This window comes from Macrotis lagotis, chromosome X, assembly GCF_037893015.1.
Source record: "Macrotis lagotis isolate mMagLag1 chromosome X, bilby.v1.9.chrom.fasta, whole genome shotgun sequence".
Lineage (NCBI taxonomy): Eukaryota > Metazoa > Chordata > Mammalia > Peramelemorphia > Peramelidae > Macrotis > Macrotis lagotis.
In genome coordinates, this window is record NC_133666.1 from 670,827,943 (window position 1) to 670,850,737 (window position 22,795).

General features: G+C 35.6%; 1 protein-coding gene across 5 annotated transcripts in view; it reads left to right on the forward strand.

Moving 5' to 3' along the window:
- The window catches only part of IFT81 (intraflagellar transport 81), an 87,894-nt gene that overhangs the window by 43,425 nt on the left and 21,674 nt on the right, over positions 1–22,795 (forward strand). For all 5 annotated transcript variants that reach the window (XR_012472267.1, XM_074205630.1, XM_074205628.1 and 2 more), the window contains exons 13-15: positions 16,775–16,924; positions 17,777–17,905; positions 18,280–18,369. Coding sequence is in view for 4 of the 5 variants with exons in the window: in XM_074205630.1 (XP_074061731.1) it covers positions 16,775–16,924; positions 17,777–17,905; positions 18,280–18,369 (369 nt within the window). In the remaining variant the exon portion in view is untranslated. The remainder of the gene's footprint in view (positions 1–16,774; positions 16,925–17,776; positions 17,906–18,279; positions 18,370–22,795) is intronic.

Consider the following 22,795-nt stretch of genomic DNA (forward strand, 5'->3'; position numbering starts at 1 on the left):
TATAAAGTAACATATTAAACAATCTAGTCCAGGTTATATTGTCATTTTAAAATTCAAGTTTAGGGAGAATTTTGCATTTTCTTTTCTTTGAAGAGTCATTTGACTTGTTTGCCAAAATTTTTTTAAGCTGTACAAGAAATATAACAACAGCTGGTGGTATTTTGATTTATATGGCAATACAGAGGCCTTGGATGATAAGTGTGAATATGTTTCAGAGGAATGTCCCAATCCAGAGTTCAGAAAAGGACAGATTTCTCTCAGTACAGCAGATCCTTTTTTACTGGATCATTCAACAGTAGCTGGAATTAGTGAACCCTTTTCCATATGTACTGTTTATATTTGGCTTTCTAATGCTGACTAAGTTTAAAATATAATACAGATATAAAAAGGTTAGAATAGTATTTATTTATTTACATGGTACCAGTATGGGTAGGTGACTTGAAAAGAATTCCATTTTGGCAGGAAATAATCAAAGTATGTTGACTGATACAGAGCAGGCCTTCAGGAGTCCACATGATTTATTGGAGGGTTTTGATGCCGACAGAAAAAGATTGCTTTTTCATTTTTTTTCTTGAAGTCTAAGATCAAAAAGAAGATATACTATGACAAAAGAATGAAAATGTTTTGTGCGTTTCTCATACAGTTCTAAAATAGACTTTGATACTTGTCCTTGGCCTATTCTTAATTTTTTCCTGGACTTTTAGAAAAGTAAAACCTTGTAGTATAAGTCTAAGTCTAATTTTTAAAAATGGATACCATACACTGACTAGCTAGAACAAGGGGATTGAAGGCAGGAATACTAACATCTCATTTTTCCTTCTGACTTGTTTAACCTTGGATGAGTTGTCCTATTTTTCTCTTTACCTGTTCCCTTCTATATAACATGGAAATAAGTCTATTTTTAGCACTTTGTGAGTCTGAGATAAACAATACAAAATATATTATTATACCATTGTTTCACATACCAGTCTTCAATCTTAAAATTCATTGCTATGGAAATAATAACTTGTCGCATTGTAGATAAAAGTAGGAAGTTTATAGAAGGGGAACAAAGTTGGTTTTTTTTTCCATATAAATATCCACAATGATAGCTGCCTAGAAGAGACACTCTTATGAACTAGATAGATTTGAAAAGTATGCCCAAAATTTGCTTTTGAAGTGGATTTTTAGAAAGTACAGAAGAAAACAATGTGATTTTATATATATATATATATATAGAGAGAGAGAGAGAGAGAGAGAGAGAGAGACAGCCTACTTGTTTCCATTAAAACAGTAGACAGAGTTTAGTCTTTTCTGCCAAAGGCTCTATAAATATATTAAATGGAAGGAGAGGGAAAACTACTGTCAGATTCCTCTATAAATAATAATAAATACAAAGACGCTGATTCTGTGGAATTGTTGCTGAAATGAGAAGTTTGTACTCGTGCATTAATTCACTATTGAAATCAAACTTCTACTGTATTTCAGATATAAAATGCGACTTCACTTGATTGAATGCTCTCTCAGCACCCTTTGGTAGAAATTAGAGCATTAGCCTTCTTGACCCTCAGAATCTGGCATGGTAACTTTGGAATAAAATACATTTTAAATTAACAGGATATGCTATAATGGACTGTACTACCCAATGGCAAACTTCCTAGAAAATACTTTGTAGTTTATATTTAATGAATAACTTCCTTGATTTGACCAACTTGACTGCACACCATAACATTTTTTTTATTATAATGTAGTAGGAGGTCATTATTTGGGTTCTATGCTAGACTTTGGTGATCTTTATGATTTCTTATCACTTCGAATAATGGTCCAAAGATGTGAGACCTCTCTGAACTTCACTTTATTCTGTGGTTGAATTGTTTACAGATCTCATATTACTTTGCTATTTGGACTGACTAGACAATAACCATTACTTCTTAGCTCCTTCCATATATTTGGACCCTAAGACTTTCAGAAGCTTCTAACATTGTAAGAACTCAGGTGTACTATGTCTTGTTTAAAAACTGTAGTGTATATTTTCATTTCAGATAATATTCTTCCTAAAATCTCACAGTGTAACACTTTTTTATACTAAGGATATACTAAAGTACTTTTTAAAGTTATATGCAAGAATCAGTTCCTGAATTGATTACTAGATTATGTTGCATCCTATCCTTGTAACAGATAAGGATAATATAAAATTTCTCCAACTAAAAAAGTTCAGGAGGTCATAATGGAGATAAAATTAATTTTCCTTTTAGAGTATTATGCCTTTAAAATGTTGACTTTCAAGGATTATAATCTGATATCCATTAATTACTTGATGAAACCACATGAGGATCTGTGTCAGTTAAAATATCGTCATCTTCACTGCATAGAACTATCTAGTAATTACAAATTCTTTTGACAATTTTTTCAAAACTAATAGCTTATAATATGTATCATGTGTTTTTTGAAGACTGATTTTTAGAAGCAGATGGCAAAGTATCAGCTAGATTTAGAATTGAAATGTGCATATGAAATGCTGCTTATTCTGTGATGTATAAGACTTTTTTAATTTGATATAATCAAAAGTATCTTTTACATTGTAATTCTCTCTATATATCTTCTTTGGTCCTAAATTCTTCCCTTATCCATAAATCTGACAAATAAACTATTCCATGCTTTTAATTTATGGTGTCAACCTTTTGACCTAATTTTGATATGCATTATAAGATATTGGACTGTTCCTAGATTCTGCCAAACTTTTCAGTTTTTCCAACAATTTCTGTCAGATAGTGGATTCTTGACTCCAAAGCTTTGAACTTCAGGTTTATCAAACACTAGATTATTTATGGCCTTTTTCTTTTTGTATTGTGTACCTGGTCTATTCCACTGATCCATCACTCTGCTAATACCAGTTTGTCCTGATGATTGCCACCATAGGAGAGTTTGAGATCTGGTGCTACTAAGCCTCCCTCCTTCACGTTATTTTTTTCATTGATTCTTTTAATATATTTGACTTTATATTCTTCCAGATGAATTTTTTGGTTATTTTTCTAGCTCTATAAAATAATCTTTTGGTTATTTGTTGGCATGCTTGAATAAGTATATTAGCTTAGGTAGAATTTTATTATATTGACTCAGCCTATCCATGAGCAATTGATATATCTCCAGTTATTTATGTCTGACTTTATTTGTATGAAAAGTATTTTATAATTGGGTAGCTAAGTGGCACAGTGGGTAGAGTATTGGCTTTAGAGTCAGGAGGATGACTAGAGTTCAAAATCAGACACGTGCCCTTTATTAGTTGTGTGATCTTGGGCAAGTCATGTAACTCTGATGGCCTCACATCCAGGGCCATCTCCAGTGTCCTGATCCATATTTAGCCACTGGATCCAAATAACTCTGGAGGAGAAAGTGAAGCTGGTGACTTAGCACAGCCCTCCCTTAGTCAAATTCAGTTCACATGCTTGTCAAGGCCTCACCTCCCTGATGTCATGGTCTTCGTGGAGAAGGAAGGACAAACATCTTTTTGTAATTGTGTTCATATAGTTCATGAGTTTGTATTGCCAAATACATTCCCAATTATTTTATATTGTCTGCAGGTATTCTTTCTCTTCCTTCTGGAGATTGTGGGCAATATATAGAAATGTTGATAATTTATTTAGGTTCATTTTGTATCCTGTACCTTGGGGCAGCCAAGTGGTGCAGTGGGTAGAGTGCCAGGCCTGGAGTCAGGAAGACCTAAGTTCAAATGTGGCCTTAGACGAGTGTTAGCCGTCATCCCTGTGCAAGTCAGAATTTCCACCTCCGGTGAGAAAGAAGTGGCAAACCATTTCAATATCTTTACTGAGAAAACTCCAGATGAGGTCACAGAGACTTGGACCCCACTAAAACAACTCAACAACAACAACAACAAAATCTTTCCTGAAGTTGTTAATTATTTCAACTAGTTTTTTAGTTGATTCTCTAGGGTTCTCTAAGCATACCATCATATTGTCTGCAAAGAGTGATAGTTTTGCTTCCTCATTACCTATTCTAATTCCTTCAATTTCTTGTTCTTGTCTTAATACTCTAACAAGCATTCCTAGAACAGTATTAAATAACAGTGGTGATGATGCGCATCCTTGCTTCAATCCCTGATCTTATTGGAAAGGCTTCTAGCTCATCCCCATAAAATTAATGGTTTTGGATAGCTAATACATATAATTTTAAGTAAAGTTCCATTTATTACTATGCTTTCTAGTTTAATTGAAATGAATGTTGTTTTGTCAATAGCTTTTTCTGTATTTATTGAGATGATCTTGTGATTTTTGCTGGTTTTGTTATTGATATGTCCGGTTATGCTAATAGTTTTATTGAGCCATGCTTTAATTTCTAGTATACATTCCATCTAGTTGTAATATATGATCTTTTAAAAATAGATTTTATTTTTCCAATTTCACATAAAGACAATTTTAACATTAATTTAAAAAAATTTAAGTTCCAAATTTTCTCCATCACTTCCTTCTCTCCTCCGTTCCTAAAAAAAAAAAAGGTGAGAATTTTAAATAAAGGTGTATATGTGCAATCAGGTAAACATATGTTATGAAAGAAGAAACTGGATGTGGACAGCATTTGCCATCACCATCCTTTGAAATTTTCTAAGAAGAATTAAGTTATTCATAGCTGATCATCACACAATGATGCTATTACTGTTTATAATGTTCTCCTGGTTCTGCTCACTTCACTTTGAATCAGTTCATGTAAGTTTTTCTAAGTTTTTCTGAAATCTGCCTGCTCATCTTTTCTTATATCACAGTAATATTCCATTACATTCATATACCATAATTTGTCCAGCTACTCCCCAATTGATAGGCATCCCCTCAATTTTCCAAATCTTTGCCACCACAAAGAGAGCTGCTAAAAATATTTTTGTAAATGTAGGTCTTCTTCCCTTTTTATGATCTCTTTGGAATTCAGACAAAGTGTGATATAGTATTATAATCTCCTTAAATTTTATTTTATAATTTTGCATCAATCTTCATTAGGGAAATTGGTTTATAGTTTTCTTTTTCTGTTTTTGCTCTTCTTGATATTAGCATCAAACTTGCATCATAAAAGAAATTTGAGAACTCCTTTACTATTTTCCAAAAATTTATATAGTATTGAAATTGCTTGTTCTTTAAATATTTGATAGTATTCACTTGTGAATCCATCTGATCCTGGGAATTTTTTCTTAGGGATCTCATCGATGGCTTCAATTTTTTTTTTTCTAAAATAGGGTTAAATATTCTATTTCATCTCCTATTAATCTGGGCTATTTATATTTTTAAAAATATTCATCCATTCACTTCACTTGTTATATTTATTGGCATATAATTGGTCAAAACAGCTTCTAATAATTGATTTAATTCCATCTTCACTGATAGTGGTAATTTGGTTTTCTTCTTTTAAAAAAAATAAAATTTTTCCAATAGTTTGTTTTATTGGCGTTTCTCATAAAAATCAGCTCCTAGTTTTATTAATTCAGGGGTTGTCTTACTTTTGGGGTTTTTTTTTTTTTTTTAGATTTTTCAAGGCAATGGGGTTAAGTGACTTGCCCAAGGCCACATGGCTAGGTAATTATTAAGTGTCTGAGGTCGGATTTGAACTCAGGTACTCCTGACTCCAAGGCCAGTGCTTTATCCACTGTGCCACCTAGATGCCCCCCCCCCTTTTGGTTTTCTTAATCTCTCCGTTGATTTTCAGGATTTCCAATTTGGTGTTTAATTGGAGATTTTTGACTTGTTCTTTTCTAGGTTTTTCTTTTAGTTACATGCCCAATTCATTAATCTGCTCTTTCTCTAATGATATAAGCATTTTAAGATAAAAATTATTCTCTAAGTACTGCTTTGACTGCATTCCGTAAATTTTGGTATGTTGTTATATTGTTGTCATTCTCTTTAATGAAATTATTGTTGTGATGGTTTATTCTTTGACCCACTCATTCTTTAAATATTAGATTATTTCGTTTCCAATTAATTTTTAATCTTTGTTTCCATAGCCCTTTATTGAATACAATTTTAATTGCATTATGGTATGAAAAGTATACATTTAATATTTCTGCTCTTCTGCATTTGGTTGTGAGTTTTTTTATGTCTTAATATATGGTCAGTTTTTGTGAAGGTGCCATGTTCAGTGAGTAAATGAGGTACTCAGTTTTCTCCAAAGGCCTATCATATCTAGCTTTTCTTAAATTCTATTTAACTTCTTTTTTGTTATTTTATAGTTGAATTTATTTAGTTTTGAGACAGAAAAGTGTGTGTGTGGGGGGCCTCTCCTAGTAGTTTTACTGTCTATTTCCTCCTATAACTTATTGAACTTTTCCTTTAAGAATTGAATGCTACTCCATTTGGGGTGTGTGTGTGTGTGTGTGTGTGTGTGTGTGTGTGTTTAATATCTATATTACTTCATTGTCTATCTTGCTTCATTGTACTTTTACCAAAATGTAGTTTCCCTTCTTATCTCTTTTAATTAGGTTTGCTTTTGCATTTGCTTTACCTGAGTTCATAAGTGCTACCTCTGCTTTTTTGGACCTCAGCTGAAACATAAGATTCTGCTCCAGCCCCTTATTTTAACTCTGGGTGTTTCTGTTTCAAATATATTTCTTATCAACAAAAAATATCTTGGATTTTTGGTGTTTAATTCATTCTTCTTCTATCTGCTTCCATTTTTATATGAGTTCATCCCATTCACATTCACAGTTACGATTATTAATTGTTTATTTCCCTCTATCATATTTTCCCCCATTTATCCTCTTTCTCTCTTTTTACCCTATCCATTCTCAAAAGTTTGTTTTGCTTTTGACAAGTGCCTCCTTTTACTCTCCCTCTCCCTTCTATAGATTTCTATGCCCAGATGAGTATGTATGTTATTCCCTTTTTGAATCAATTCCAGTGAGAGTAAGGATCAAGTGTTTTCCATCATGCTCATCCCCTCTTCCCCTCCACTGTAAAGACTCTTCTTTTATGTGAATTAATTTTCCCCATTCTTCTCCCAGTGCATACCTTTTTCCCTTCCCTTAATTTTATTTTTAAATTATTACCCCCCCCCCCCAAAGTCATCTCTTACCTCTGCCCTTTAGGCTATCTATACTCCTTCTAATTGCCTAATAATGATAAAGTTCTTAGGAATTACAATTATCATCTTCCCATAAAGGACCTTAAACATCTTAACTTTATTGGTTCCCTTATGATTTCTCTTTCATGTTTACCTTTTTATGATTGTCTTAAATCTTGTATTTGAAAGTCAGATTTTCTTTTAGCTCTCATCTTTTGATCAGGAATGCTTGAAAGTTCTCTACTTCATTTAATATCCATTTCCCCACCCCTAACCCCTGAAGGATTATCCTGCTGGATAGGTTTCTCTTGGTTGTAATCCTAGCACCTTTGTCTTCTTGAATATCATATTCCAAGGCCTCTAATTCTTTAATGTGGAAGCTTCTTAATCTGATGTTATCCTGCCTACGACTCCATGATATTTGAATTGTTTCTTTCTGACTGCTAACAGTATTTTTCTTCTTGTCCTGGGAGTTCTGGAATTTGGCTGTTATGTTCCTGGGTGTTTTCATTTGCGGATTTCTTTCAGGTGATCAGTGAATTCTTTCCATTTCTACTTTACCCTTTCTTCTGGAATGTCTAGGTAGTTTTCTTTGTCAGTTTCTAGAAATATGATGTCTAGTCTCTTTTTTTGAACATGACTTTCAGATAGTCTAGCAGTTCCTAAATTATCTTTCCTTAATTTGTTTTCTAGGTCGCTTGTTTTTCTAGTGAGATATTTCCCATTTTCTTCTATGTTTTCATTCTTTTGATTTTGTTTTATTGTTTGTGTCTCATGGAATCATTAGCTTCCACTTGATCAATTCTAATTTTTTTAAATTTTTTTTTTTCAAGCTAGTGGGGGTCACAACAGCTCAGCAAGTATTGAGTGTCTGAGGTCAGATTTGAACTCAGGTTATCCTGACTCCAGAGCTGGTGCTCTATCCACTGTACCACCTAGTTGCCCCAGCCAATTCTAATTTTTAAGGAATTATTCTCATTATTTTTTGTTCATCTTTTACTAAATTGTTGACTCTTTTCATAATTTTCTTGTGTCTTTCTCATTTCTTTTCCCAGTTTTCTTCAACTTTTCTGATTTGATTTTAAAAATACTTTTAGAGTGCTTCCAGGAGTTCATGTTGTGTTTGTATCCAATCCGTGTTTTTCTTTGATTTGCTTGTAGCTGTGTTGACTTCTTTTTCTGCGTTTCTGTCTTGATTTTCCCTGTTACCATAGCATCTTGTGGTCAGGTTCTTTTTTGGTGTTTGCTCATTTTTCCAGTGCATAGTGGAACTGCTAGGTGACATATCCAGGTCTGAAGTCAGGAAAAATCATCTTCCATTTATTAGCTATGACACTGGGTAAGTCACTTAACCCCGTTGGGGTAGTTGGATGGTACATTAGATAGTGTGTCTGACCTGAAGTTAGAAAGACCTGAGTTCAAATTCTTCCTCAGACACTTACTAGCTGGGTGATCCTGAGCAACTCACTTCACCTTGTATGCCTCAGATTTCTCATTCTCAACGTAAAATGGAGAAGGAAATTGCAAACTACTCCAATGTATTTGCCAAGAAAATGCTAAATGGAGTTATGAAGAATCAGACATAACTGGACAATAGCAAGCGATTTTTAACCTATATCTTGACTTTGAACTTTGTATTAAAGTTGGACTCTGCTCCCAGGAGGAAGGGGCACTGTCTTGAGCTTCAAGCCTCTCTTGCTTCTGTGCTTGGAGCTAGGTCTAGATATGTGCAGGTTTTTATGGGCTTCCAAGGTGGTATGATCTAGGAAAAGGTGTAGTTACTGCTCTCCTGGCCCAGGCTCTGGTCTTTATCCAAGAAGGGACCTTGTTCCCCTCTAGCCACCATGCTAGCATTCCTCCCTGGCCTTGGGACTGTGATCAGGTCCATTCCCTGCTTTCCTACTGTCACAATTGCTGATAATCCCCTCAGAGTCTCTCCTTCCCCATGAGCAACCAACTACCAACTTCTCCTTTCTACCCTGTGACCACTACCAGGCACCTCCAGCTGTCAGTGTTTTTGGCCCTGGAACAGGGCTCCAAAATTGCATATGAGCAATGCAAAAATGCCAGGAAAGGATTCCTTACAGTCCCTCTGACCACTTGTTCATCAAATGCCTCCCCCCCACCCCCCACTGTGATCTGGTAGCTCAATATTCCCAAAGATGCTGCTCTAGGACCTGGCCTGGGGTGCCTGAGCTGTCTGGGCCTCCCAGTGAGACAGATCTTTCCTCCTGAACTCCGAGGTTGTCTTGGGCTGGAAAAGTGTTCCACCAACCCTTTTGTGGGTTCAGTCATTCCGGAATTCAATCTGAGGCATTCTTTTAGAATTGTTGGAGGGGCATTGAGAAGTGCTTAGCTTAGTGCGTCTCTATGCTATCACCTTGGCTCTCCTTTTATCAGACAAACTTCTTAAGTAGCAGCTCTTCCCAATTCTCCCTCCTTCCATCCCACTGGATACCTTAGGTCCTAGAATAATGCTAATACATAGACAGTAAATCCTTGTTTCATTGAATAAAGTGTTAATAGTAAAGCTTGGGAAGACAGAGAATATAGGTCACAAATCTTTTTGGATTTTTCCTTGCCATGTGCTATCTCCCTGTCAAAGAGAAGTAGTTTTCAATTAGTCATTTAACCCCTTTATTGCAATAGCATAAGAATTATCAATGGAAAAAATATTGGTGTAGTAATTTTGTTGTTACTAGATCCTAAAGCAATCATTACAAAATCCTCCTGTCCTTCTTTGAAGGAAATCTTCCTATTGTAGTCTAGAAAAAAATAGTAAATGGTCCTTTTTTAAATTATAAAAAATTTGAACTGTATTTTCTTGGCTATTTAATTAATGAATCTCAACATATTCACATTGTTTTCATATATTTGTGTATATATATAATCTATATATCTATTAAACTTATAAAATCATATAATAGATAATCTGTGTGTGTGTGTGTGTGTGTGTGTGTGTGTGTGTGTGTGTGTGTAGCAAGTATGGCAGAACCAAGTATAGCAAAAAATTATATTATGAATCTTCTCATGTTTTGCTGTGCACATGAAATTTTTTTATTTTGTATTTAGATTTTTAAAAATATTAAAATGAGTACCTAAAAAAGTTCACTAAGCCTAACATGCTTTTGAAATTATTCATCTCTTTTCTAAATCTTTCATAGTTGATCAAAAGTATATGAACAGGTAGTTTTCAGTAGAAATCAAAGCAATCAATAGTCACATGAAAAAATGCTTTAAATCACTAATTAGAGAAATTCAAATTAAAACAACCTTGAGGTACCCATCTCATACCCATCAGATTGACTAACCTGACAGAAAAGGAAAATGATAAGTGCTAGAGAGGATGTGAAAAATAGGGATATTATGGCAAAAACTAGATATAGACTCATATCTTAGACCCTATGCCAAAATAAGGTCAAAATTGGTTCAGGATTTAGACATAAAGTGTGACACCATAGATCAATTAACAGACCAAGAAATACTGTCAGATCTGTGGAGAGGGGAGAAAAAAGTACAAAATAGATGAGTTTGACTATATTAAATTAAAATTTTTTTCACTAATAAAACCAATGCTGCCAAAATTAGACAGAAAACAGAAAACTGGGAAGCAATTTTCACAGCTAGGGGTTCTGATAAAAATCTTAATTCTAAAATATATAGCGGGGGCAGCTAGGTGGCGTAGTGGATAAAGCACCGGCCCTGGAGTCAGGAGTACCTGGGTTCAAATCCGGTCTCAGACACTTAATAATTACCTAGCTGTGTGGCCTTGGGCAAGCCACTTAACCCCATTTGCCTTGCAAAAAAAAAAAAAAACCTAAAAAAATAAAATAAAATAAAATATATAGCGAATTATGTCAAATGTGTAAGGTTACAAGTCATTCCCCAATTGATAAATGGTCAAAGGATATGAACAGTTTTCAAATGAAGAAATTAAAGCTATATATAATCATATGAAAAAATGCTCCAATTTATTACTCAAAATGCAAATTAAAACAACTATGAGATTCCACCTTATACCTATCAGATTGACTAAGATGACAAAAAGGGAAAACAATCAATGTTGGAGAGGTTGCAGGAGAATTGGGACATTGCTGGATTGCTGGTGGAATTGTGAATGAATCCAACCATTCTGGAGTACAATATGGAACTATGCCCAAAGAGCAATAAAACTGATCATACCCTTTGACCCCGCAATACCAATGTTAGGCCTGTATCCAGAAGAAATCATAATAAAATGGGGAAATTCCCACATATTCCAAAATATTCATAGTAGCTCTTTTTGCAGTAGCAAAGAATTGGAAATTGAAGGGATGCCCATCAATTGGGGAATGGTTGAACAAGTTATGGAATATAAATGGTATGGAGTACAATTGTTCTATAAGAAAACTGTGAATGGTTGGACTCTAGAGAAGCATGGAACAATTTACAAGGAATTGATGCTGAGCAGAGGGAACAGAACCAAAAGAACAGTGAACATGTTAAAAGCAACATTGTGAGATGATCAGCCTTGATGGAAGCAGTTCCTCTCAACAGTTCAGAGAGCCAGAATAGATATGGGAAACCTGTTATGGGCAATGTTATCCCCATCCAGAGGAAGAAAAACAAATCAAAATAAAACCAAAAAATCATATAGAATCTGAATGAGCATTGCATTCACTTTAGGAAAAAAAAGAAAAGGAGAAAATAGTGTTACTAATGTGCTCTTGGTGGAGCTGTGAACTGGTACAACCATTCAGAACAATTTGGAGCTATGCCCAAAGGGCTACAAAACTCTGCAAAGCCTTTGACTCAGTAATACCACTTCTGGGTCAGTGCCCCAAGGAAATCAAAGAAAAATGAAAAGTACAAAATATTTATAATAGTCTTTTTTTGTGGTAGCAAAAGAATTGCAAATGGAGCTCATTTTCATCAGTTGGGGAATGGTTGAACAACCATATGATTGTGTTGGAATACTGTCATGCTAAAAGAAATGATGAGCTAGATGGTTTCAGAAAAATCTTGAAAGACTTAAATGAACTGATGCAGAGTGAAATGAGCAGAACCAGTCCATTGTAAACACAAAGTAATAACAATCAATTGTTAAAGACTTAGCTACTCTAATCAATGATCCACCACTTTCAAAGTGATGAAAACTGAGAGAGAGAACTCATGGAATGTGAGTGCAAATTGAATTATATTTTTCCCACTTTATTTTTAACTCCTTTTTTTGCAGCATGATTAATGTGAATATAATCAGTGTTGTATATTTCTTGAAACTGAAAATTTTTTAAAATTTGAATAAATACAAAACATCTAAGGTAAAGTAGTGGGTTTAGATATTGAGCAGTGAGCATGAACAGCTTATATACACCTTTGGATAACCTTTAATATAAATACATAAATGACTGAATGAATAAAGTGAGGCTTAATTGGCCTTCAGTTTATTGGAATGATTTTGATCATCATAGCAGTACAGTGGAATAAACACTTGACTCAGACTCAAAGGACCTGACTTCAAGTCTTAACTGTTCCTTGGTGACCTTGGGCAAGTCAAGAATCTTTTCTGGATAGATTAGATTGGATGCTGTCCAGGATCCCTCCCATCCCTCAGTTAGAGGCTTGTCATTTTTATGGGGAAGTTTTTAACCTATTTTTCCCTGATTTGATAATAATGATAATTTCTTTATGGTTCACTTTCCCCACAGCAACTCTGAAATTGGGGTGGGACAAGTTTTTGAGATTCCATTTTGCAGCTGAGGGAAGAGAGAGGGAGGTGAAAGGACTTACCTTAACAATGTTAAAACCTTCATTTGAACCCAAGTGTCCTAGCCTGGAGTCCTTGATCTGTAGCAAGGCTACCTCCCTAAATGTAAAGTGTTATTAGTAAGATATTTGTGTTGTAATTGTCTTTCTTATTTTCTTCCTTTCGTTGTCAGCTATTTGATACTGAAGTGATTATTAAAGGACCTCCCTTAAGGGCCGACCTTGTGGCAGGCAGTAAGATTTCTTAGGAAGCCTGCCTCAATAAATTGGGGGAGCTGAAAAAGCCTTGGGAGGGAGAGGGGGAGGGAATGTCAATCTGGTTCAAAACCATAGCTCTGAGAAAAAGACAGAGACTGGAAGGCCAGGGACCACAGTCAGGGTTTCGGTGGAGCAATGGGAAGTATTATAATTTAGATTACATTTTTCTGCCTATCTTTTAAATAAATCCCTTGAGTGAAGTCATCACATATCCCATTTATCTTTTCATTACCCATTGCAACTAGACAAGTGAATTGCATTGCATATGGCAGGTACTTAATCAATGACTACATAATGTATTCAGCATTCCTTTCTTTACAATTAGCTCCAGAATATCATTTTGTAAAGAAACAAATAAAATATTGCCATTTTCTAAGTGATTTCACAGTTGTCATAATGATTCAAATATACCTATCCTTATATGAAAACATTTCTTCTAAAATAGTTGCATGATTTATTTATTTTTACTGAACTAATTGTATTTTAAGGCTTTATTGAGTCAAAAAGATTTCTGTCATTCATCAAAACTACCTAGGATATGGGATGGGCAGCTAAGTGTCACAGTGGATAGACCACCAGACTGGAGTCAGGAAGAACTGAGATCAGTTCCTGCCCCAAACACTTAGTAGCTGTGTGACCCTGAGCAAGTCATTTAACCTTGTTTGCCTCAGTTTCCTCATCAAATGATCTGGAGAAGGAAATGGCAAACACTCTGGTACCTCTGCCAAGAATACCCCAAATGGGCTCATAACTGAACACAACAGAAACAACCAAACAGCAACAAAAGGAATAAGGGGAAGGAAGGAAACCAACCCCATAATCTCTTGCTTATAAGTAATGCATCTAAAAGAGTAGATACCCACCCCCAAAAAAGGAGAGATTAGAACAACAGGTACAAAAACAAATTACCCTAAGATAATTTTTCCCATCGCATATCTTGGTCTGAAGTATAAATAGCATTTTTTTGACTGGAGCATATGAATATTAATTCTTTTGGTAAGGGAGTACTATCCTAGGATGCTCGAGTACTTTCTTTCCCCCCAAGACAAAAGTCCAGAATTACTTTTTCTCGTTAATTGCATATTTAAGTATGTGGTTAAAAAAAGACAATGACAGCCTCAACACACTGATAGCTAGCTGCGACTTTGTTGTGTGGTAGGCTGATTTATTCGACCTTGCCTCTCCTTGTCTTTGGTGTATGTACTATGTAAAATGGTATGTAGTCAGAAGCTCCATGTAGTTCAGTCTGCATTGAGCACATTGAGTAATTTCAGGGTTTGTTCTTTCATCAAAAACTTTTATAGCTTTTCTCTTTAAAAATAGTTCTGGAGTACTGCAAGATAGAAAAAGCTCTGGCCTAGATCTTACAAAGGATAGCAGATGAATAGGGTTGATTTCATTCTGGGCACTTTGCCCAGGACACTTTAATAGAACATATATATATATATATATATATATATATATATATATATATATATATATATATATAGTTACTCTAGGGAATCTGAATCTATGGTTATGTCAGAGTTAAGCATTGATTCTTCAAAAAGAAAATTCATAAGTTATTAGACACTAGTTAATTTTAGTGAAATTTAAGTTTTTGAAACTGGTTTTCATTTACTATGAATGAATTGACCTTCTTTATTAGCAAAACATATGGAATAATCCTCCCCCAATCTGACTTCCAAATTCTTCTAAAATTTTGACGTAGAAAATCTTTTTCATGGGACCAAAAACTTATGAATTTTCTTTTAGTTTTCTTGCATATTCAAGGATCAGGTAATACTTTATTAATATTTGAATTTTATAGGGTAGAATGTGATTTTTAGAATCTTATAGTTTTAACTGTGTCTAGAAAAATTAGCCTTTAAAACACTGAATATTTAAATAATGAGATTTCAAGAGAGATTCTTGTCTATAAACATTTTCTAAATGCCTAAAATGGACCAGACATAATGCAAATAATTATTTTGAATTGATATGAATAGTTTTACATTTTTTAAAGTAGCAAGATTTTTTTTTCTGTTTGAAAATCTTCATTAATACATTAAATAAAACTTTATAGAAGTTGGTTCATAACAGAAAGCACCTAAAGTGAGCTGCATTTTTAGTATATGTAAGCTTACCAAAAAAGGCATGCTAGGTTAAAATATGCAGTTTCAGACGTACCAGAAATTTCTCCTATTGGTTGGAAAATTTTCAGGGGCTTTCCCTAAAAGCAACCAACTAGGAGTGGTATGATGTAGTTAGCCAGGAAATTAATTCCTTTAAATACTATTCTGCCTTCTGTCCATGGCATTTGTTTTTCAGGCTACTTGGCACAAAGTTTATATATACATATTCTTTTCTTAGTGATGGCATATATGGTTATAACAGAACTTTTTACTAGCAATGATAGCTGCATGATCTTATTTATATTAGCTTTATCTCCTATAAGTCTTCCTTAGGAGCCTTGAATCTCCTACAGTTTTCTACCACTTGAAGGTGCATTTCTCCCTGATGACTGAGACATAAAGATCATAGCTTCTTAGTATGTATGAATTTCTTAACCAAGAAATGGTAACACTACAATTGTTAAACTTTGTTTTTAATCCTAGTATGCCTCATACTCTGCTTCAAAAGAACAAAGCCATTTATCATCATTTTAAATTGTAGTCTTTCTCTTCTGTCTCCTTCCTCCTTTGCCTCCTACCCATTATTTGTTTCTTTTTTCACATGTGAATAAATTAATTCTACATAGAGAATGGATACAACTCAACTTATTTCAGCCATTTGTTTTCTATTGCTGAAGCTTTAGTATATAAGACAATTTTTTTTTTTTTGCTTTGGAGCATTGTAAAGCCTTTGTGACTTAAAAAGGAGCAATATTTCACACATTTGCTTTAAATCTTGAGGGGCAGGCTATTAGATGATAAATAAAAGCTGTCAAGAATATTTTAATTTAACCTGTGATTTTCAGTATTTTTTAAATGTCATGGTCCTGGCGTAGCGGATAAAGCACCGGCCCTGGAGTCAGGAGTACCTGGGTTCAAATCCGGTCTCAGACACTTAATAATTACCTAGCTGTGTAACCTTGGACAAGTCACTTAAACCCATTTGCCTTGCAAAAACCTAAAAAAAAATAAATGTCATGGTCCAAAATTTGCTACATGAAATACATACATGGAGTGACAAATGTTAAACTTGCATTTGTCATTATCAAATGGGGGGAAATCAGTAAAAATTTACTCACAAAAATGGGAAGTACAACAGAAATAATAAAGTTCTTTTACATGCTCTGATGTTTGCAAAGAAGTTTACAAGCATGTTCTTATATTGTCCTCATAACAGTCCAGGGAAGTAGGTGCTGGTATTATCTCTTTTCTTAAAGATGAAGAAACTAAGGCAGATGAGAAATTAAGTGACTTGCCTAGGATTTATACAACTAGCTAAATATCTGAAGCTGGCTTTGAACTCAATTTTTTTTTTTGCAAGGCAGTGGGGTTAAGTGACTTGCCCAAGGTCACAGAGGCTAGATAATTGTTGTATGTCTGGGATCAGATTTGAACTCAGGTCCTCCTGACTCCAGGGGCAATCTCTAGCAACTGTGCCCCCTAGCTGTCCCTGAACTTAATTCTTTATGATTCCTGGTCCCCATTCACTGTGCCACCTAGGTGCCTCAAGTAAAAGAGAATATAATGTGAAGTTCAACAATTTCTCCATTCTGCAATTACATGTCACTCTATTCTCCTTCCAGTTTAAACGTTATGTTAGTAAACTTCGGAGCAAGAGTACAATTTTCAAAAAGAAGCATCAAATAATAGCAGAATTTAAAGCGGAATTTGGTCTTCTACAGAGGACAGAGGAACTGTTAAAGCAGCGTCATGAGAACATTCAACATCAGCTGGTAATAGAATGTCATCTAGCTCTCATCTAAGAGCAAGAAAATGTATGGATTTGAACCTTTTTTGTTAAGTCGACATTTTCCCTAATAAAACCAGAGCGGGGTTTATTTAACTGCGAAGGAAAAAGCATTTAGTTTTGGATTTTAGTTTTGTCTTATGTTACAGAAATCCTTACACAAGATTGATGCCTTCTTTAGATTATTTTAGTCCCCTCTAATGATTTTGGTTGACTTTCTTGGATGATGTTAGAACCCAACATAAATACAATGATATAAGGTGCTAAATAGGCACCCCCATCTTTTAAAATCTTGTCCCTTGACTGTACTAGTTTACCATCCAGGCTGTCTTTGGCCTCCAGGATCCTTAAGTGTATAGTTCTCATCTACTGTGTTTACTTCCCTTCTTAATCCCTATAGTTTCACTTTTTTCATCTCCCCCAGCCAGTCTTTAGAAACTATTCCCTCGAAAGTTCCCAATGATTTTCTTCTTTCCAAAGACCTCCGAATCTTTTCAATTCCTATCTTCCTTCTAATTTTTTATCCCTTCCAGGCTTTTATGAACCTTCACACTTTTTAAAAAGAAAGCAGAGTTGTGCCTTTGAAGCATTCATTTAATAATTGCATTATAGACAAACTTTTTTTTTACAAACTGCTTCTTTTAGCATTTCTCTTTATATACAATAATCAGAAATCAAATACATCTCTAACTTTTAATTTCCACCTTTAGTACAGATATAAGTATGAAAATATGCCTTTTAAAGCAAATAAAGACCCCTAAAATTGATGAAATGAAAATTTCAGGAGAAAAAAAAATGCATTCTGTGGAATTTTCTTTCTCTCTTCTTTGCTCACCAGCAAACTGTTGAAGACAAAAAGGGCATCTCTGGCTACAGTTATACCCAGGAGGAGCTGGAGAGGGTATCTTCCCTAAAGAGTGAAGTAGATGAAGTGAAAGGACGAACACTGGATGGCATGTCAGAAATGGTGATTCTATGACTTGTTTTTCTTCCTTTCTTGGGTGTCTAGATGATGAATTAAAAATTGAAGTTAAAAAAAAAAAGCCAGTTCTGGGACAAAATGAAGAGAAATGGTTTCCAAATAAAAGTGTGGCATGCGTATTCAGACTGCCTTTATGAAATGTTTTGATAGCAATAAATAACTTCACTGCAGTATCTATTCAAAATAATTCTAGGTCCAATGTTTACTTTTGAGGGAAGGTTCTAAGTTTTAGCATCTTCCCAATATGCTGTATTTTTCAGAGTTCTTCATCTCATCAGTCTTTTTTTTTAAAAAAATGCACTTTATTCTAATAAGATAAGCAGGAACTTAGGTGTTGATGCTTTTTGTTCTGAAAACAGGTAAAAAAACTGAATGCACTGGTGGCTGAAAAAAAGACTGCATTAGCCCCAATTATCAAAGAGCTAAGACAATTGCGACAGAAATGCCAGGTAGGTAGCATGGAGGGGAGACACTGTCTATAAACACCTTTGTATTCTGTTTTGTCACTTTGCTGAAGTAGTTAGAATTGTAAATGTGTTCTTTCCTGTTTACTAAGACTGGTCATGGAAATTATGATTCATCAAAAATGAAGGAGTAAATTATGTGTCATAAAAATGGTTTTGTGCAATTTATTTTATTTAATTGTTGTAGATTTGAGATTATCTGAGAAATTATCTTAAACACAAATCAGTTAGTTGACATTCCCAATATGTAAGTAAATACTGTTAATATATGGTCACACTTTTCTGTGACCAGGTGAAGCCTGAGAGCTTGCTGTTGTGGAGTGGCGCCAGGCTACCTCCAGAATAATGAGTTAACTGTGTGGTAGGCCATCATATCTTGTGATAATGTAATGAGATGCCGTTGCTTGGAAGTTAGTTCTTACCACCACTTTAAAGATTAGCAGACTGAAGGTAAGTGCACTCTACAAATCCAGGTCATTTGGTCTCAGTTATTTGATATTACCAGTGTTTATTTAATCTCTCCATGGTCCAAATTTAGTTTTGAATTCCATTTGTTTTAATAGTGCTATATATGCCTTGAGGATATGACTCTAAAACTTATCATTGGAGCTATCAGACTTTCAGTGACTAAATAATGCCAGCTGCCAGTAGTAGGACTATTCAGAGTCTATGAAGCACAACTAATTTAGGACAAGTTTTATACCCTGCCGTGCCCAGGACAAATTTTAGTTTGGGATATATGGGAAATGCTTTAATAGTTAAATTCTACTAAGTTTGGAAAGCGATCTGAAATGATTGTAGCACTTCTTCTGGATCACTCCTCTAACTTGTTGGGGGGCCCCAGAGGGTGATTGTTCCAATTGAGCTCTCGAGGATAACCCTCTGGGCCTGTATGCTAACTCCATAGTTAACAAGTCCCCTTGTAGATTGTTTTCTATTAACAGTCAGCCAGTAGATATAATTAAACCTTAACAAAGGCATTTTTCTAAGAGGGCATTTTATTTTTTAAAGTAGCACATGGTCAGCACACACAACTGCTTCAGCACTGGATTTTGATGTCTTTTCTGTGCACATGGAGTTCTCACAAAACACTGTGGTGAATAGGTTGCTTAAGTGGGCTCCCCAAATCCACTTTTCCCCATAGTACGAAAGGGGACACACTATTAGCATGAAGGGCTTTAAGTTACAGAAAGTCCCTTCTCCCACTTGGTCACTCAGTGGGAGTGGACTCCAGTCAGTGTAAGTAGGAGTCTCATGGAATGCCACATGCATTTGAATTCACACTGTTAACAGTCAGAATTATGTAAAATATGGTCAGTGGAAATAGACTGCCTGGATAATAAAATAGAGTTGCTTCTGATTCTGGTAGAAAGGCAACTGAAATTTCCTCCTGTCTTTCTAGATTTCTGTTTATCTTGCTCTGGAACAGAAACTGATCCCTGCAAGTGCAAACCCTGCATATGGGCTAGATTCGCAGCCCCCCACCCCCCACCCCACCCCCGCTGGCTTGGGGCTGACATGGCTGTCTTTGCCTTTTCACTATAACCCTTACTGACTCCTCTAACCTGACTTTAGGACAACCTCAATTGGAACCTGAGAGTGAGAGGGGACTTTAGAAACCAATTAGTCTAACTTCTAGCCCTTTGTAAAAAAAAAAACCAACTTTTTCAACACTGCTGATATTGGTGTTGAGGCTTGTGTTCTCTCCTTCTATATACACTCTCCTTATGACCTCTAGTCTCTCTTCTCTCTTGGTTCTCTTCCCGAACTGTGACCATTCCTTTGCTGATTCTTCCTCAGATCATGTAAGTATTTTCCAAGGTTCTGTCCTAAGCCCCTACTCTTCTCTCTCTCTGTATCTTCTTGGCAACCTCATCAGCCCTATGCCTGTGACTCCCAGATCCATCTCACCCCTAGGCTCCAGTCCTGCATTACCAGCATTAATGTGTCCCATAGGAATCTCAAACTCAACAGATTCAAAACAATTCTTTGTCATTTCCCCCAATTCCAGCCACCTTCCACAATCTATTAAAAGTATCACCATTTTTGCAATTTCCAGGGATCATCACCTTGTGACTCCTCACTCTTCTGGCCACTTCTTCCTCCACAACCCCCTTATATTTCACCCCTTCCCTTTGCTCCCACAACCACCACCTTAGCTGAAGCAGTCCCCACTTCCTGCCTAGTTACTGCAGTAGACTCCTCATTGACCTTTCAGTTCCAGGTTTCCCCATCTACTTTCTTCTTTTTTTAATTTTATTTATTTAAGGCAGTGGGGTTAAGTGACTTGCCCAAGGTCACACAGCTAGATAATTATTAAGTGTCTGAGGCCAGATTTGAACTCAGGTTCTCCTGACTCCAGGGCCAGTGCTCTATCTACTGTACCACCTAGCTGCCGCCCCGCATCTACTTTCCTCAGAACATATCCCTCCCATAGTCACCAACTCCACTGTTTTAGTTAGTGTTAACTTTTAGAGCCCTTTCTAGACTTAGTGTGCAGTCTTCTCTTCTCTCTGCATTACAGCCAAACTTGACTTCTCTCTGCATCTCTTATCTTAGACTCTATTTCCCATGTCTGTGTCTTTACCCTATCTGTTCACCAGGCCTGGAATGCCCTTCACTGTCAGCTCTGTTTCATGGATCCCATCTTCCTTCAAGAGGCAGTTATAGCACTCTTCTCCTGATCTCTCCTTTGGCTAATGCCCTCTCTCGTAAGCTGCTTTATATTGAGCTAGTTTGCATTTATTTGTATTTGTCCACATGCTGCTGATGAGGTATGTAGTGAGACATATACATCTTGTCTCTCCTACTCCTTGGCAGTTCAGATGGCTTCGTTCTTTGTGTTTGTTTTCCCTGCCCAGCACAGTTCCTGACTAGAGTATAAGCGCCCAAGGGCAGGAATAATCTTGTTTTTTGACTTTGTTTCCTCCAGCACTAGCACAAGGACATGGACTTGGTAGACAAGTAATAAAGATGCATTAAGTAAATTGAAACTCTATCATTACATGTAAAATTGAAATTGAAAAAACATTTGAAGTACCATATACATGATCACAGTGTTATATTTCTGATTAGCCTAGGAAAAAACATCTGAACAGGGCTGTAGTATACAAATTATATATCCTCTTTGTCTGCCATAATTTTGAATATTGTTTATACATGTGGTAAGTCATTCACCTTAATAAATACTTAGAAATGTTATATGAATATCATATTTTTCTTTCTTTGGTTACTTCCATGCCCTTCTCTGTTCATTGCCCTAGTCCTAAACTCTAGAAATATAGGATTGCCTATTTCTAGCTTATACAGAGTGCTAGAACCATGTCTCTGTTCAGTTCAGTGTATTCTTCTCTAGTGCCACAGAATCCCATTCCAAGTCAGAGGAACAACTTAGTCGTTGAAGCATTTTCTTATAAAGTTGCTCCTATTTGGAAAAACCTACATACTCCATGTATTAGTCATGAGCTATTTCCACTCCTGATTTCTGTCTGCTCCTTCTCAAGAACTGGACAAGACCTCAGAAAGGGGACTGACTAATCCAGCCTCCTATTTTAAGGGTGAGGAGGCTGAACCATTGATCAGAGGCAGAATTTGAATTCAGGGCCATTTAAATCACATTGCTGATTGGTATGACTTTTTTTTTAATTCATGAGTTCTTCCTTCACTATCAGTCCCCAAATAATCACATTTTCAGAAAAATTAACATGAATTGCCACCTTCTTTCCTTATTAAGTCGTGTGTTGTGATAAATTTGATCAGTGGCATTGATTATAAAATAAAATACAGTAGAGCTGCTCAGTGCTCCATTTATTGCTCAATTTTAAAATTACCAGAAACCAATAACTTGAAAAATACCTTATTAAGCCTTTTACAAGAGGAAACTCCTTTTATCAATGAAGACCAGAGCCTGTTCTGCAATTCATCATCTTAAAGAGCAGCTTTGCTCAGAGTGCTGAGAGGCTCAATGACTTATCCTGATTACAAGCTAGGATAGGCCAGACTCAGAATTAGCAGTTGGGTCTTCCTTACTCCAAGGCTAGCTATCTCATACAACCTGCTAGTCTTTTTACCTATAATATTTATAATACAACTTCAGAATTGTAGGAATCCCCTTAGCCTCCTTTTGCTCCATTCTGCCACTGTCATGGTAAAGCAGGAGGGGCAGTGCCACTCTGAGAATTTTTTATTTATATCTGTTACATGTATCCCCAAGGCCCAAAAATTCTCATTGAGTGTCTAAGCCACTGAAAATTAGGCTTTCCCTAATTAAAAATAATGTATAAGTGAGGGTCATGTTTGAAGCTTTTTGAGTTTAGGAGAATGTGCCAGGCCTTGGGCTCTACTGCTCATCTCTGAAAATCTAGGCTTTGTTGTCATGATGCAATACTGAAGCAGGCCTGCATTTAATGAC